The 17,444-nt window shown below is 39.2% G+C and overlaps 2 protein-coding genes and 1 long non-coding RNA gene across 3 annotated transcripts in view; 2 read left to right on the forward strand and 1 right to left on the reverse strand.

The window, feature by feature from the left end:
* The first annotated feature begins 128 nt into the window (after positions 1-128).
* Positions 129-10,351, forward strand: batf2 (basic leucine zipper ATF-like transcription factor 2). Its single transcript, XM_055050944.1, has 3 exons — positions 129-382; positions 2,498-2,617; positions 6,618-10,351. Exons 1-3 carry the CDS (start codon positions 287-289, stop codon positions 7,446-7,448), a joined length of 1,047 nt encoding a protein of 348 aa, XP_054906919.1. The 5' UTR covers positions 129-286; the 3' UTR covers positions 7,449-10,351.
* A 2,974-nt stretch (positions 10,352-13,325) lies between these two features.
* ppp2r5b (protein phosphatase 2, regulatory subunit B', beta) overlaps positions 13,326-17,444 on the forward strand; it is a 40,749-nt gene continuing 36,630 nt past the window's right edge. The window contains exon 1 of the mRNA XM_055051041.1: positions 13,326-14,416. Within this exon, the coding sequence (XP_054907016.1) occupies positions 14,224-14,416 (193 nt within the window). The 5' untranslated portion in view covers positions 13,326-14,223. The remainder of the gene's footprint in view (positions 14,417-17,444) is intronic.
* The window catches only part of LOC129373227 (uncharacterized), a 42,216-nt gene continuing 39,854 nt past the window's right edge, over positions 15,083-17,444 (reverse strand). Inside the window, exon 3 of the long non-coding RNA XR_008607328.1 lies at positions 15,083-16,067. This is a non-coding gene — a long non-coding RNA (uncharacterized LOC129373227). The remainder of the gene's footprint in view (positions 16,068-17,444) is intronic.

A 17,444-nucleotide genomic window follows, 5' to 3' on the forward strand; every position in this document is an offset into this window, starting at 1 on the left:
GCAAGTGAAGGCAACCTAAATATCAGCCTTAGCATCAACCGGGCCGTTTAGAATAAAGAGAAACCGAAAGAGGCTGCTGAGTCAGGTTGCATCATCATCATCATCATCATCATCTGCAGGGAGTCAAACCGCCTGCACTCAAAACTGAGCGGCTCAGTCCTCACACAGCATCAGCGGCTCACCGCGCCACCTGCAGTCCAGGTGGGTCGGTCTGACTCACCCTGCCAGGCTGGATGTGCTCTGATCCGGACCGGGTGAGAGTCGGACCAGCTGCTGGAGGAGAAACATGCCCCTGCTGTTCATGGACACCGGGATGAGTGAGCTGAGCAGCCCCTGCGGCTCCCTGTCGGCGGAGGAGTACAGCAGCAGCACCTCTGCTCTGGTAAGCCCATCATTAAATTTAAATGTCATTGTTGTCTCATTTGAACTATTACTGTGCAGTATTTTTTCCCACAAATAATAATTATTGTTTATAGTGATGGCTTGTAATTTTAACCAATTTTATAGGTTTTTCTGTAGTAGATACCCAACCCATAAGTCTATTTAGGCCCCATATGCTCACATTGAATTGGCACTAATTGGTCACCCTGTGTTTTAAATGGATATTTATATATTATCTGCTTAAATTGTACAACATAGAAATAATCTATATGGCTTCCAAATGTTTTCTGGAGTCCCTCTACGTTAAACCAGTATGAATAATGAGTGACATGTATCTATTATGTGAAATCCCATTTCGGCTTCGTTTCAGTAGGCGTCTGTTCGGTTCGGTACGGTTCCGTTGTAAAATCGGCCCATATAACCGATGTCAATGAACAACGATAACTGCACAGTTAGTGGCATCACACACCCTCTTGATTTTTATTTTATTTTATTTTATTTTGGGGTGTCACACAACACAGTCAATCGATTGGCGCACAGAAAAACGTTATTGCTTGCAACAATAAAGACATGCTAACAGCTAGCGCGTCACGTTAGTCGTCGCGCCAGTGGGACGCCATGTTAGCCGTTTGGGTCTAGCTGCTAGTGGGACGCTATGTTAGCCGTTTGGGTTTAGCTGCTAGTGGGACGCCATGTTAGCCGTTTGAATCTAGCTGCTAGTGGGACGCCATGTTAGTTGTTTGGGTTTAGCTGCTAGTGGGACACCATGTTAGCCGTTTGGGTTTAGCTGCTAGTGGGACGCCATGTTAGCTGTTTGGGTTTAGCTACTAGTGGGACGCCATGTTAGCCGTTTGGGTTTAGCTGCTAGTGGGACGCCATGTTAACCGTTTGGATCTAGCTGCTAGTGGGACCTCATGTTAGCCGTTTGGGTTTAGCCGATAATGGGACGCCATGTTAGCCGTTTTGGTTTAGCCGCTAGTCGGACGCCATGTTAGCTGTTTTGGTTTAGCCGCTAGTGGGACGCCATGTTAGCTGTTTAGGTTTAGCCGCTAGTGGGACGCCATGTTAGCCGTTTGGGTTTAGCCCTGTCTGCTCAGTGTGAGTTGAAATGTCTCATACGTACATAAAATAGCGAACCTAACCATACTGCTCAATGGAGACCTGCCACTTATCAGCATATTTATTTTCCTGTATTTTTAAATGTTAGCTAGACAGAGTGATATATTTCAATTCAACTCTTACTAAAGTTGAATTGTTACAAAGTGGGCTCATAATAATAATTTTCTTTTTTTTCTATATATTTTTTGTTGTTATAAACTAAAGTGGCTCGGTTAGTTCAAATAAACCAACTGTTTATTGTAATAAAATAGCATAAGAGATTACGATCTGCATACTTTCACCTTCGCTTTGAAATGGGAATATTTCCTGCCATTTATAATCCTTATCTTCACTCTGAATCCACTAGACAGCAGCCATGCAGTCGTTTGCAGGAAGTTTTCAAACTCATAAAACTTAAAAGTCACTTTCTAATTAATGTACTAATGGATTAATGTAATTGTTAACTTGCAAACAGAATCCAAACTCTAAATGTTTTCAAACAAATTAATTGGAATGGGAAACAGGAGGAGTTTGGTAAATTTATTCAAGTTAGTGGATGAAAACTGAACCTGAAAATGAAGCATAATCTTCAGTAACTTTTGGCCAATACAGCAGATTGGCTCTTTATATACACACAGTGCCATAAAGCACATTTTATTACTAAAATTATCCTGGTTTCATCATTAAAAAGGGTCTGGAAATTAGACCCTGACATTTTTATTTTATTAAAAAAAATATCTGAAATCTGCTCTACTTTCTTTCTGTCTCAAGGTGATCGGTTTTAACTTCATATTTCCAGAGTTGCTTATATTTTTTTGATATTCTGTGTCAGTTTTAGAAATCACATGCTGCCTCGTAATAGCTTAGCTTTTACACCTTTATCTTATCCTTTTATTGCTGCAAAGCCAGGAGGCACGTGAAGTCTGAGTGAACATGCAGTAAACTCGATTTTTTTTGGAGTGTGTTTAATTGCAACTCTGCAGGGTTGCAATTGAACCTTCTGCTTTTGGTTTTGCAGGAGAGAGAAGGAGAGGGGAACCAGCCTCGACCCAGAGCGACAAAGAGGCGAGAAAAGAACCGAGACGCGGCGAGAAAAAGCCGGCGCAAACAAACGGAGAGAGCAGATGAGCTGCACGAGGTGCGAAACGATCCCTCCCTGAAAACCGGGGAAAACTTCTGTTTCTCTTCATGCTTCCTGCATTTTCAACCTCCGGCAGTCAGCCGCCTTCCTGGTCACACTGACAGTGTGACAATCAGGGAGTGTATGTGTGTCTGTTGTGTAATCAGGCGGCAGGCGTGTAGCTGTTTCTTGTAAACGCTCAGCTTCAAGAGAAGGACTTTCCCTTTGGCCTCTCCTCAGCGCTGCCCCGCCCCCTTCTCTACCCATACCTCCCATACACACACACACACACACACACACATGCACGTTGAAACCCCCCCCCCCACACACACACACAGATTCCTCTCTCTTCCTCTGCTGACCCGTTTCCTCCTCAGAGCTGAACCTGAACTCTTCAACATTTTATTCTGACTTTAAGCCAACCATTAAAAAAAATACCTGGAGCTCAGACAGGACCACGTCCTTTTCTTAACATCTAAGTTATTTCTTTCATTTAAAATAAATGGGCAAAACCTTGTTGATGTTTTAAAATATATATATATATATATATATATATATATATATATATATATATATAATATATATATATATATATATATATATTTGTTAAAGCAAACATTTGTCCTATCACACTTTTTAGGTTAATTCTAAAAAAGTATTAATAGGTTATCCATCTTAAATCACTGATTAATGATTTTCCAAACAACCTGTTGGACACAAGCTGTTTATGGGCACAAACTACTGGAAAGCAGACAAAATAAACCAAAACGTGGGACACTGCCTTTAAAAATGGGAGCATAAATGACCAGTTTTAATGAACCTGTTGCCAGAGGGACTGAAGTTAACGTGCTTTCATTAGTTACAATAACAATAATATGATTTACCATAAAATATTTGTTTAAAAACACAAACTATTCAGTGACATGAGCAGTTCTAGATGGGGGGTAAAAAGGGGGCTGTGCACTTATAAAACTGGAAATAGAATTTGACTACTTGGTGCGTTGGATAAATTTGAGATTTTACCTTGATATTTTTATTGTAATAAGGAATTAAAAATAAAATTTTAGCTTCAACTCTATTGAAAGAATCACAGTTTTCATCTCAGGGGTCTGAAACATACAGCTTTTTGGCTCTAAATATATTAAACTATAAAATATTTAAGTTATTTCTCTTTTTTATTTAATTCTTTTGTTCTTTGTCCTTCTCACTGGCAAAAACACAATAAATGGCATAAATATCTGCACCACCATACACAACAGAGTCAAAGGATCTCTGAAAAAGATGTTAAATGAAGCTGAACTGATGTGAACTGAGGTAAACTAAAGTAGAGTAAATAAAATCAAAATAAATAAAAATTGACTTAATGTATTTCTGTTAAACTGACTATATTCAAAATTAATTGCTCTTAAACAGTTGTAAAGAAAACCTCTAAAGATGGCGTGGAAGGGACTGTGTTTGTATTGCACTTTGACCAAAACATGTCAGAAATTCAGTAAATGATGCCCCCGAAGCTGAAATCTCAAAGACGAGGGGAAATCCCATCAAACAGTTCAGAACAGGTGCTACCAGAACTATAGCCGGAAAAAGATAGACAAAAAAACTCCACTCATTCTCATTCTCGCCATTACTACTATTTGTTTTCAGAGACGAGTCAAAAATAATTTAATCTTAGATCTCAGAATTCTGACTTTAATTATGGAATTACGAGATTAAAGTAAGATTTTTTCTCAGAATTAATTTTTTTTCTCAAATTCTGACTATTTTTGGAATTATGATTTATTTGCACCCCTCCCTGCAAAAAAAAAAAAGTCAGAATTCCCACTTTACAATTATGGCTTTAATTTTTGGAATCCTGACTTTTTCTTTTTTTAAGAATTCTGATTTATTTCAGAATTCTGACTTTAAATTCCTAATTCTAAGATTAAAGTCAGAATTTTGAAAAAGTCAGAATTCTTTCTTCTTTTTTTTTTTTCAGTGACCACTGATGGAAAATTAAGGAGTCTAATAAATGCAACCTCCCAAAAAACAAAACAAAGCCAAACACTCCGCTGAAACCGGTAAAGTGCTGGACTGAACCCAGAAACGAAAAATGTTAAACAGATCTTTAAAATGTCTGGACAAATGAGTCATGATTCAAAATTTTTGCACAGTAAATTGAGATAAAGTTAAAGGTGAATTCAGGGTTCCGGCAAATAAGCCAAAAGAATAAAACATTTCTATTGTAATAATTTGATTTATTTAAAAGAGATAACAAGGCCAAAGTTTAAATCCCAATGTTTATAAGCCTGTCATGTGTACTGCAGACAAATATCTGTCTGTCAAAGAGAAAGTGGAACCTTTAACACCTGAGGTGTTTCTTGATCCGGTTGAATGCTGCATCTGTTGGAGCCGGTCGGATGAGCTTTAACATAATCGCTCGGGTTTTATGAATGGGTGTGTCTCTGTCATGTGTAGTAAGTCCTGACTTTTGTTTTCTGTCTTTCATCTCTTTCACTTCTGCTTTCAGTGTCGTTTAAACCACATTTTGAAGAAGCATGGAGACCGCAAGCTGCTTGATTTAAAGAAAAAGTTAAAAGCACAGCGTTGTGTCAGCGATTCATTGCCCAACTACACTATCTGGAGCGAGAAAAGATCCTTAATGCGGGTTTATTCGAGGGATACTTTATTTTAAGCAACGTCCAAGCACAAAGTTTGAGGTTTAAGTTGCCTATAGAAGTTGGAGACTTAATAACATATTTTTCTATAAGGGAGAGTTGGTTAACGTTCCAGCAACACAGTTCAAATACAACAATCATCATTCTATCTCCGATTTGTTGCAAATCCTTTAGGGAGTTCCACAGGGTTTAATACGTGGCTCCCTGTACAAACTGTATTGAACAAACGTTTCCTTACTTCCACGTCAAAAGGGATAATAAGAAAGAAGGAAATGACTGTTTAGTATGTGAGCACATACTGAGAGGGTGAGCATGTGGACAACCCTACTCACACTTCCTTTACATACACACACACACACACACACACGCTTCCGCTAATCTGCTAATGCGCTAGTAGCAGAGCTAACTTTTCATTTTGCTAATTTTGAAAACATTCAGCGCACTTCCCGTAATAAAATTTTTCCTGATAAATTCAAAGTGTTAATTTACACGACTGTGAGCCCCCACCAGGCTATGTATTGCTTATTCATTTAAGTCTTTTCAAAATGATTGCATTTTTTAAGACATTATCGTTGGTGTTCAGGGATGAATCTTTCAATCTTTCAGTAACACATGATTATCAAGTGATATTTTCAAATTTTCTGTCAACTTAAAACATTTTTTAACTCAAAAACATATAAAGCTAGTGCACAACCATCAGGCTTGGCAAGTTTTCTGGGGGAAATGTTGCACCAACCAATTGTATAGAAAGAAAACAACAATGGGTCACAAGTGTTTACTTTCCACTCAGAAACCACTGGCTGCATTCTGGTTGGTTGTGCATATTTTCAAATTTGTTGTTAGTTATTGATACTCTTATTGAACTTTGGAGAAAATGAAAAAAAAAAAAACCAAAAGAACAATCCTGACAATATGGACAGTTTTTTAACAATCAGTTGGAAATTATATTATTTAAATAAAAATTATTAAAGTAATTTTACAAATGAATAATAAACGATACAATAAATGCCTACCCCATGTTGACTCACTGTTTAGAAACCAACTGCTGCATTTTTGTTGGTTGTGCAGGAGGCTCTACTAATGCTTTTCAAAGATGTGTGGTTGTTTGTGTGTGTAAATTTTGAGTTGCGGGTCGTGTCCAGCAGCAGTTCATGTGGATTTAAGGTGACATTATGAAACGCAGAACTGAGCAGACTAAATCTCATTATCTAAAAATAATCTAATCTAAAATGAGAATAATTTTGGTTAAAAAAAATATTAATAATTTACATATTTGTTTTGTATAAACCTATCCTAACCTGTTCAAGAAAGCACCTTTCATAAAGTAACCCCATCTCTCATCTTCTTGCCTCTTGTTTCTTTAGGAGCTGCAGAATCTTGAGCAATCAAATTCAGCTCTGCAGAAGGAAATTGCAAAGCTGAAGAAAGACCTTCGCCTCTATGAGATGGCGCTGGAGCGCCACAAATCTCACTGCTGCCTCGCGAACGGCGCTTCGTCCCCAGCAGATAGCAAAAGCAGCTCCGGGCCTCTGCAGGACTCTTCCTCCTTAAACACCAGAGGGGGTTTAAAAGCCTTCAGTGACCCTGAAAAGACTCGTCTCCCGTCTTCATCTTCCTCTCCAGCAGCATCAGCCCAGTCGGCTAAACTCCTCGTTACCTCGTCCTCATCCACTTCTTCCTATTCTGCTTCTTTCTCCACAAATCCAGCTCCTCATTCCTTGTTTTGTGAACCGCCTACCAGCTTCGTTCGATCCCCAGCAGCTCAGCTACTGACAAACAACGCTAACACAACTGCCTCAGCATCTCCAAGCCTTACAGACGTTTCATTTTTAAGAACCCTCAGTTCTTCCTGTGCAGCTGCACCGGCAGGTCAATCCTCCTCAGCGGTACAAAACACAGCTTTACCGAACCAAAGCAGGAATCTGCCTCAGTTTCCACCCTGCAGGTTCAGTGGAAGCAGTGATGTGACCTTGGTGACCTCTCCTCCTGCTGCTCCTCCGGCCTCCATTGAAGGTTACGATCAACAGGTTTCTCCGGCTCCTGAGTCCCTGCTGTCCCTGCTCACAGTGCCCAGCCCTCTGATTCACTGTCAGACCACCTTTCATGCACCAGCACCAGCCGCCTCTAAGGACACGTCTCTCTCTGAGCTGCTGGAGGTCAACGAGTGGATCCTGAGTGGCTTCGGCAACCAGTAGCATCACAGAACAGCTGCTTATTTTTATTACATTGAGAGAAGTCCAACTGTAAGACACAACCAACGTCTCGCACTACAAAAACACAAAATCACGCAAAGTATTTTTGGGCCCACTTTCTAGTGCAAACATCTCAGTTAACTTTAAATAAGATAAAATTAACCTACAAGTTAAGATTCAGCAAGAATTGTGTCTTAAAGTTGTTTAGCATCAAATCCTATCAGGTATTTATAGCATAGAGTCGTCATATAATCCCAACAATAAGATCATTTTCTAGTCATTTTTACCAGGGATGTCATTAATAGTAAACCTTAAAATAAAAATCATTTTTATTTCAGCAGTATAATTTTCCACTTAGATTTTCAGTTACAGTAATGCCTGAACAAACACTTTTCTGCTCTACCATCACAAATGTAAATAGGAATAAAGTTTGCTAAAGTCCTTCTTGGGGGGCTGCAGAGGGAACGGGTTGCCCAGGGCCCAATTTATGTGAGAACCGCCACTGGATAAAGCAGAAAAAGCTCTTTCCTGGTATTGAACTGGTATTAATGATCTCATAAAAGACCAAGTTAGTTTAAATATTTTACACGTTTTCCAAGGCTGCTAATACATCTGTATATGAAAATGTGAGCTGGTAATAAATAAGTAAAGCTGCAGCTTTCAAAGAATAAATCAACTTAACAAAAGAAGGGCGATGTATTCATCAGCTCCTGTCAGGCCTTTGCCTGATTTTGTTCCTGTTCTGTTTTGAGCCCAATTCTTCTTACTTTGCCCTCCGTTTGAACAGAGAGTTCTCCTTTGGTCGACACCACAGAGACCTCCAGAAAGCAAGACAAACGACTCATCAGGATCCATTTAAGAGATTTCAAAACTTATCGGAAGGAATCTATAAACGCAGTATGGTTTCTGAGAAAGTTTTGCACATAGTAAAATCAAAACAAAGAGTTTTATTACTCGTTTGCCAAAATCTAGGGAAGAAAAAACATGCCAAACACCAGATGTGCTTGGTGCCTTTTTCGATCTTATTTTTCACTCCTAGCAATCGATTAATCTGTCGCTTATTCTGATAATTAATTGATTAATCAGATAAGAAAGTCGGCACATTCTGCAGATTTTCATCAGTCTGTTTTATACAACATTCGAAATACATTAAAATTAACTCTCTTTTTTGAGTCTCAAACTTTGCAACATCAACTGAACTGAGTCACTCTGTTTCTAAGAACTACAGATAACTCGGTCCTGGTCGTCAGCTGTTTCTTAATTTATACAGAAACAGTTGGGTCTGTGACCGTTAGAGTCCGAGCCGACGTGCAGCGGCTGCGCTTCCCTGCAGGTTCGTGGAAATGCAATTTGTAGATATTTGCATCAGAAGCTCCCAAACTGAACCAGACAGCTGTGGCTGCACATTTTGTAAACTTATTTTTGCATCTAAAGACGCTGAGGGATTTGTCTTTCCTGTCTGCTGCTTTTTATTTCTGCACTGCAAAATCCAGTTCCTCAAACACTACAGAGTGTTTTATCTCTGCTTTAGGACAAAGCAGTGCGATCTGAACTAATGTGGTTTCAGTCGTCTTGTCTGTGCTGAAGCAGGTACCAGATGTCAACGTGACGGTGAAGAAACCTTCCTATGACTCATGAGTCGCTGCAGCAGCCGACACGCCAGGCGCCCGCCGCCTTGAGCTGACATGCACCACCGAACACTCAGTGATCCCACCGGGTTGTTTTGTCTCAGGTCATAAAACACATTTTGCATCAACTATTTTTCCAAATTTTGCATAAATATGAGAGTAACGCCCAGTCGCCAGCGTACATAACAAATATTTATTATTTTCTGAATGTTTAACTCTTTGAATGGCCGTTTTGGCCACAAAAAGTGGATGTTATCACGAGATTTTTCTGAGGAGGCAAAAATAATAGTAACTTTAGAACATCAGCGAAAGTAGAAAACAGAGTAAACTGCGCCACCTGTGGGCCAACGACACAAAGTGACCTTTTTAAGATAATTATGGAAATCAACATTTATCAGATAATATTAAGGTTTTTAACCTCATAAATGCCTGTTTTAGCAATTCAACTATCTTTTCTTTTAAAACAGAAAGTTTTTTCTTTCCTCTTAAATATTCAAAAGTTTAGTAGTTTCAGGTCATTTAAAAACTAAATAAATTTCTCCATTTTTTCAAATTAATGATCTTAGTATCAGCTCCCTTCCAACAGCAAAAATGATCACAGTTCTGATCTATTTTTACATTGGAAACGAATTAAAAAGTCTTCAGAAAGTTCATCCATTATTACACATAAAAACAAATTTGCCTTGTGGAAAATAATGAAACAAAAATCTGAAGGGATTTCAACATGAGGAAATAAAAGAAGAGATACAGATTGTTCAGTTTAGCTCAAAAAAAGCCCATGAAGGAGAAACATCTCTAAAGAAAATCACATTTTTACACATTTCATGCATTTTTTTTGCATCAACTCAAGTTAAACAGATTATGGATTTAATGTTAGAAGATCTTCTGAGGATTGGAGAGGAAAACATTCACACTCCAAATAAAGCAGCCATGTTGGATGCTTTGATTTATATGTCATTAATTTTATTTTAAGGATTGTCTCATCAACCAGAACTTGCCAAAGATGCTGAATGAGTTTAGTTTGCATGAATGAGAGGTTTTTATGGACCATTTAATTATTGAACAATTATCGTGCTTTGGATGAAAATGCTGCATTTACTTTGTTTTTCACTGAATTTCAAAAGGCTAGTGCTTTTATTTAAGTGACAATTTAGATTTCTCTAATGATTCATGTTGATTAAATCTGTAACTACATATGAAATATAGAGTTTATGGATATATACTGTAGATTGAGAGGAAATATATGGGTTTATATTAACAATTTAGTGCGTTTTTAAGAGTGCGTGTATTTATCAGATGTATTTATGCTGTGGTAGTGTATCTTGTATAAAAATATGTAAAATAAAAGCTTTTTCTCTAATGCACACATCTTTATCTACTTCTATTTAACTCCGTGATTAAAACATTAAATTAAATCAAATTCATGCATGTTTCTCTCCTGAAGTGATTTTTCTCTTTATTAGTTAAATGTTGACTTTCGTAGAACAAAACTGCAAATCTGAACTGTAGATGATTCCATTTTACCCGAAAATAGCTTTAAAAATAATACTGGAAATGTCCAAACGTCTTCATTCAGTTGGTCAGAGAAGAAGCGTTTAAATAAGACGGATTGAAGAACAAAGGAAAGAAAAAACAGGACAAGGTCAAGACCTGACACAAGTTAATAAAAATGAATATTGACTGAGTCTTTGAATCTTTGAAAAGATCCAATCTTCTTTTTAAATCAGTTAAAATATCACAGAAATATAACTTTAAAAAGAGATCACCTCAGACTAACAGTCAACAGCATTGCAGATGGATTTGAGGTAGAAAATTTTGGATAAGCTGTATAAAAACATTAACAAAGCAAATTTTATGTGAATTTTCCACAGACATTAAACGCCAGCATAATGTCTGACCTCGTCTGTGTAGTTTGCTGTAAAAAAACAGCTTGAATAATAAATCTATGTCCAAAAAAATGAAAGGTTTACACGACTTTGTAAATGATTACGTCTGAACCAATAATCAAATTTTTATCCATCAAACCACACAGAGATTTGAACAGTAAAAACTTTACAGCTGAAAAAAATAATGATTTTTAACCCAACTTTTGACTCTAAGAAAGCTTTTTTTTTTTCAAGAAAGTTGAAGTAACGTGACAGATTTTTACAGTGTAAGCATTTAATCAGCTGTAGTGAAATTATACCAACATATTGGTGTTTGAGTGAAGTTTATCAATAAAACTGAAACAACCGCGATACATTTGGCCATTGTGCGTTTATCATCAGGATAAAAATAAAAACATGACCATGTTGAATCAGTTTGAATATTTCTCCTTTTGCGCTGCAGCAAACAATCTGAAGTCAGTTTGTTTCGTTTAGATAGGAAATAAAACATCAGAACCTGGAAGATGAGGGGATTGTGGGAACCTGAGCCTGGATGGTCTGATTGGGAGGAACAATAGGAGGAAGCTTGATCCTCAACTTACAACCTTTCCTGGAGGAGGAGGAGGAGGAGGAGGAGGAGGAGGAGGAGGAGGAGGAGGAGGAGGAGAGAGGAGGAGGAGGAGGAGAGGAGGAGGAGGAGGAGGAGGAGGAGGAGGAGGAGGAGGAGGAGGAGGAGGAGGAGGAATAGGAGGAGGAGGAGGAGGAGGAGGAGGAGGAGGAGGAGGAGGAGGAGGAGGAGGAGGAGGAGGAGGGAGTCAGACAGATACACCGATGGACGTCAAAGCGCTGCTGGAGGTCAGAAGGAGATATTTTACAACCAAATCGCACCAATGTTGCAGATTTTCTGCGTAGAATATTTGCAGAAAGGCGCAAAAAATGATCCGGATGAAATGAATAAATCGTCCCACCGCCGCACAGCTAAAATAAATAAACCATATAAATAAATAAATCAATGCCGTAGCGTCATCTGCAGTGAGGAGCCTTTCTCTCCCGTCTTGCACCACCTTTCAGCAGTCAAGGCGCTCGGAGTGGGCCGAGCGTGCATCCGGTTGGCGCCGTCAAAATAAAAGCACGCGCAGTTAAACCACTTTGTGAAATTCTGCAAGTCAATTTTATAAACAGGATATCGCTATCTGCCTGTAAAATGAAAGAAAACGTGATTTCATGTCAATTAAAAGCAAAATGTATCCAGACCTGCTGAACAAGTGAAATGTTTTGTGAATTTAAGCTGAGTCTGCGTCTCAATCCTCTGAAGACTTATCCTAGCTGCATGTGCATCTTTACAAACCACACTTCTTCCTTCCACTCAACTTTACTCTACACTTGAAAGCTGAACAAAGAGAATGATGATCCAACTTTATAAGAAACATTACTTAATTTGCTACAAGAGATCAAATTAAGTCTGTCAAACTTATTTTGTTTATGTTTAACATGACAACTTAATACACTGTATATATTTGAAACTTAATTTGCTTACATGCAACAAGTAAGTTGAATAATTTTTTTTCAGTTGCTTATCCTTTTTGTGGAAGATTTCTGCTGCCCAGTCTGGTTACAATTATAAAGACAGTTTGTGATAAACGGGCAGCTATTTTATATGCTTAATCCATAATCCAGTGCAGTTTACCTCGTCCCAGGATTTCGGATTAATCCCTGAAATTAGTTTTCTAATTCCTTAAAAATAAACAAAAACAAATGAACTTGTAGTTTTCGTCAGCTGACAGTCTTAATCAACAGAAATGAATCAATGTGAACTGAATCAATTACTAAAAAAATATATATATTTTTTCTGTGGAATTAGAAGAATTTCTGAGAAAAACAAATCCTGAGAATAAAGAAAAACTAACATGATGATTAAGTCAAAATAATATGACAAAAAAAAAAATTGATCCACACTGAAAAAACTCAAAACATTATTCTAAAAATTCCAAGAATAAAGTCCCAATATGACGTTAATGAAGCTGAAATTAAACGATGGAGTATCAGGGCCATAATGAGATTTTTAAATTTTATTTAATAAAAATAAAGTCACAGTATTATGAGACTAAAGCTATAAAATCACCAGAATAAAGAGGTAATTGTATGTTCTTGTAATACACCGACTTTATGTTTGTGACACTGAAACTTTATTATCAAAATGAGGGTCTAACACTCCGTTTTAATAAAGAGAAGTTTCGTTAATTATAAAGAAAAGTGAGAGACGAATGTTGGTCAATTTGCTGCGATTTAATTTGAAAAGGCAGTCTGTGTCATTTCCGGTGGTCCCGTGCGCTTTGACGCAAATCTGGCGCTGTAATAACCGGATAACGGGAACCGAGAAGAAGGACGGCAGCTCAGCGGATCAGTCGGACAGTCGTGTGTGTTTCCTCCGGTTGTGTAACGCAGGCCCAGAGTTTCCCCTCCGGGCCTCCGGAGCGGCTCCGTCTCTCCCCTTTGTCTGCTTCCTGCTCCTCGGAGGTGGGAGCGCGGCGCGGCGCGGCGCGGCTCGACTCGGCGGCGGAGGACCTGCACATGTCGGCTCCGTTTGTTTCTCCGCCCTGATATCTGCTGGAGGACGGCGGCGGGAGGAGGAGCAGGTGGAGAACAATCACCGAGCCGCAGGGAGTCCAATAGAAATATCTGAATGTGTTGATCAGAGGAGCGGCTGAGGGAACCAGGAGAGGATGCGATAAAACCAGAGAGAAGGACGAGAGTGATGCGGCAGCCGAGGTGGGCCCAGACTGATGATTTCATGATATCATCATCCACCGCCAGGACCGGATCCGATTAATAAGGAGGATAAACCACAAACTGATCGGGAATCTGTGTTTTTGTTTTAATCTCTCTGGGATAACCAGGAGGCGCTCTGCGGGTTTTCCTCACCAGGCTGTTATTATCCTGAATGAACATCCACGTTTAGGCCGATGACCGAGGCTGGAGCCTGTGTGACGCCAGTACAGCAGCAGAGGTGTGTGTCTGAGCATCACTGGGAAGGAGCCGCCAGCCCATTTCTATCTGTGCGTAAAACAAACCAGGAGATTCAGGCGATGCGGCCATCAGTCCGGCTCTCCTAGAGGCGCAAACCAGGACCGGACCTCCAGAGATATTCCCCCCCTCCCCTGCGCATTTACATCCTAATCAACTGATTATCCATCTGTGATTCACAAAGCCACCCACTCCATCCATCCACCCACCCACCCACCCACCCATCCATCCTCCGTTACGCGCTCCACATCTGCAGCCGTCATGGAGACCACCAAGCTGCCCCCGTCCAGCCCCTCCTCGCCAACCACCAGCTTCTCGGTGCCGTCCGCGGAGAAGGTGGACGGCTTTCCGCGCAGGTCGATGCGCAGAGCGCGGCAGAGGAGGTCCCACAGCTCGTCCCAGTTCCGCTACCAGAGCTCCCAGGTGGAGCTCACCCCGCTGCCCCTGCTCAAAGGTGAGAGACAAAAGACGCACACACAGTTTCCGCCAAGACTTTCACTGTCAACTCACCTCCGACACAGATCAAACCCTCCCACTCTGTTATAGTCTCTATTTTCAACCCTAGAAGCTTACGCTAACCTGAATATGCACAAGCCTTCTCTGATAGATTCACAAAACCACTTTGAAGAGATTTCTCATCACTTTACTCCCTCTTCCTTTTCCCATCTTTAGCTCTTTGTCATCTGACAACACAATTCAAATGAAAACATAAACAGCCTCCACGAGCTTTTAGGAATATTCTTCCCGTCATATTCTGGCGCCCCCTCCAGCGTAGCGCCCCCATGCTTCACATATAGCGCATGTACCACTTTTTGGGCCACTGGACAGGCATCCACATCTTTTTTTCCCTTCTTCTTCACTTCAAAAGATGAAGCTGATGCTTTCTGTAAACCCTTTATGCTCAGACAGATATATTAACAGTGTTTCTCATTTTTGATGGAAAAATGTCAGCCTTCTGAACTATTTTTTTTTTTTTGTAATTGATTATTCAGACAATGAATCCATTAATCGGAAAAAATGGCAGATTCTGCAGGCATATAAGAAATATATTAAAATATGGTTATAAGCAAACAATTCAATTCCTTCAATATTTAGTTTTTGCCTAAAACATAACATAAAATGTCTTTATTGAACACTTGATCATTTGCAGCAAAGGATGCATCTACAACTTAGAGAACGTCTAACATCAAAGCTCAGGCCTCTTAACATCAGTACATTGCACGGCTGATCTATTGATTATTTTTATTATTCAACCAATCAATATCTGAATAGTAAAAGCTGAATCAACTTTCTTCTGGTAAAATTGTTTCTTTATTCTGCTAATATGTCACAAAAGTTGTTGCAGCCTGGCGCTAATACCCCGTCTTACAACTCAAAGAGGGAATGACTGACAGAAAAACTCATTTTTGAGAAAGAAAGTGGGAATCAATTAAAATTGCATCTGTTTTGAAAAATATATACCATATCGCCGAGGCCTAAGTCAGTGGTTCCCAAAGATTTTCTGGGCCCCCTACGCATTACAATAAAATCCCCCCCAAAAAATGAAAAAAAAATCCACACCTCGTTCAACCACACATAAATCTTTACACATATTTTGTTTTCCAACTCCACTGAGGTTTATGTCACATTTCAGGTTGCAACAAAACAAACTGCAAACCATCTTTACAGTGAAACACTTTTGTGTAGCTGTTTGGTTTTATTCATCCAAACCGTTTCCTGCGTCCCCCCCTGCAATGGCACTGCGCCCCCAATAGGGGCCGCGCCCCACACTTTGGGAACCACTGCCCTAAGTAACGATAAACAACATTTAGATATGAAGACGAAAACAAGCCCAGTTTAGTTTAGGCAAACTGGGCTGATGTTGAACCTCTGGAATGGTTTGGACTGAAGCCGTAAAGCTTCACCTGTCATCAGTTCGTCTCCCTGACTGATTGATTTGGGCGCAGCAGCCACTCCATAACAGGAACATTTTCCCTCCTCAGCTGCGGACTGGACTCACTTCCTAACTGCCATGAAATACATAACCATGAGTGACCTTTGTGCCAAACTGGATGGGGATCTGGAGATGCAGATCTGTTGTTGCCATGGCTCTGGTCCCTCAGCTCCTGAAAATACACAGAGGAAACTTTTAATCTACCTGAAGGCAAAAGGCTGCAAAGGAGGCAGAATCAACAACATGTTGCATTTGAATCGCAGCGTGTAATCTCTGTGGGAATCGGCCTGCGGTTTGATGCATGTTTGTTTTCTGTGGCAGACTTTGTGTCCATGCAGTGAGATGCATGTCAGATGGTCAAAACTTTGGATTCTTCTCTTTTCGGTGTTTGAGTCGAGAACTCGGCTTGTCATGATTTTATCCTGAGCGATAAATTGTTCCAGAAGTTATCGCGATAAACGACAATGTTGTTGTTTTGAGGCCATTTTCAAGAAATTTAATGACAATTGAACAAACTTTCATTTGGTAAAGAACGCAAATCACTTGAACTGGAAGATATTTTCAATATTCAAAATAAAACAAACACAAAAAAATCAAATGGATCATGAAGTTCAATAAACTTTAAAAGTTTAAAAAAATAAACTTTAATGTTATAAAGAGCATTTAGCACTGGAACCAGAAAAATATTTTGAATATAAATAAATAATAACAGTTAGAATATTAAAAAAAATTAAATGACAAAATAAAGACATTTAAAATAAAAATAACCAATAAATAAATAAAATGATAAAATAAATCCTCCCCCTCAAAACATGAACAAACAACAAAAACCAATAAACAAAAATATAAACCACACAAATGAAAAACGATTAATAATCAGAATTATGGAGCTCATTTTAACTTATAATGTGATTAATTGATTAATTAGCTTTATTATTGATTCCTTTATTGATAGATTTATATGGCATCAGATGAGGTAGAAATAAACATCAAAAACTAAATGTACCGTTAAATCAAAAATAAATCTAAGGATTTAGTTTGTAGTTTAGGATTGTTAATCTGAACAGACAAACATCTATAAACAATCTGCAATATTTGGACAAATGATTTACAAAATTCACCTTAAATAATTGACAATTTTAAATAATTTATATCCGTTACAAAAGGCATTAAGTGACCGATTAGCTCCATCCTCGCTGCTCCGCCCCTCTTGTGTCTCGTGTGTTTTTGCAACATGGCCGACAATTTGTGTGTCTATTTTCCTCTGACCCCGCTTTATAAACCCATTCTGCCTCTGTCGGCAATCTCCTCCCATTAACTCTGAACTGAGGGAAAACGTTTCTGCTTTCAGAGGAGCTCTGAGATGCCTCTGTCTGTCCTCCCTTATGTGTTTTTACACTTCATTTCCCCCTGGCAGTAACGTCCTGCCAGGGCGGGGTAAAGTGGTTTGGTGTTTATTGCACCTTTTAGTTCAGCTCTGACTTTGCATACATACATGATGCTGCAGCAGGCAGGAGTCCCGGGTGTTGCATGGCTGCAGACCGGCTGC

Source organism: Poeciliopsis prolifica, unplaced genomic scaffold (assembly GCF_027474105.1).
Source record: "Poeciliopsis prolifica strain line A6 unplaced genomic scaffold, Auburn_PproV2 SCAFFOLD032, whole genome shotgun sequence".
NCBI lineage: Eukaryota > Metazoa > Chordata > Actinopteri > Cyprinodontiformes > Poeciliidae > Poeciliopsis > Poeciliopsis prolifica.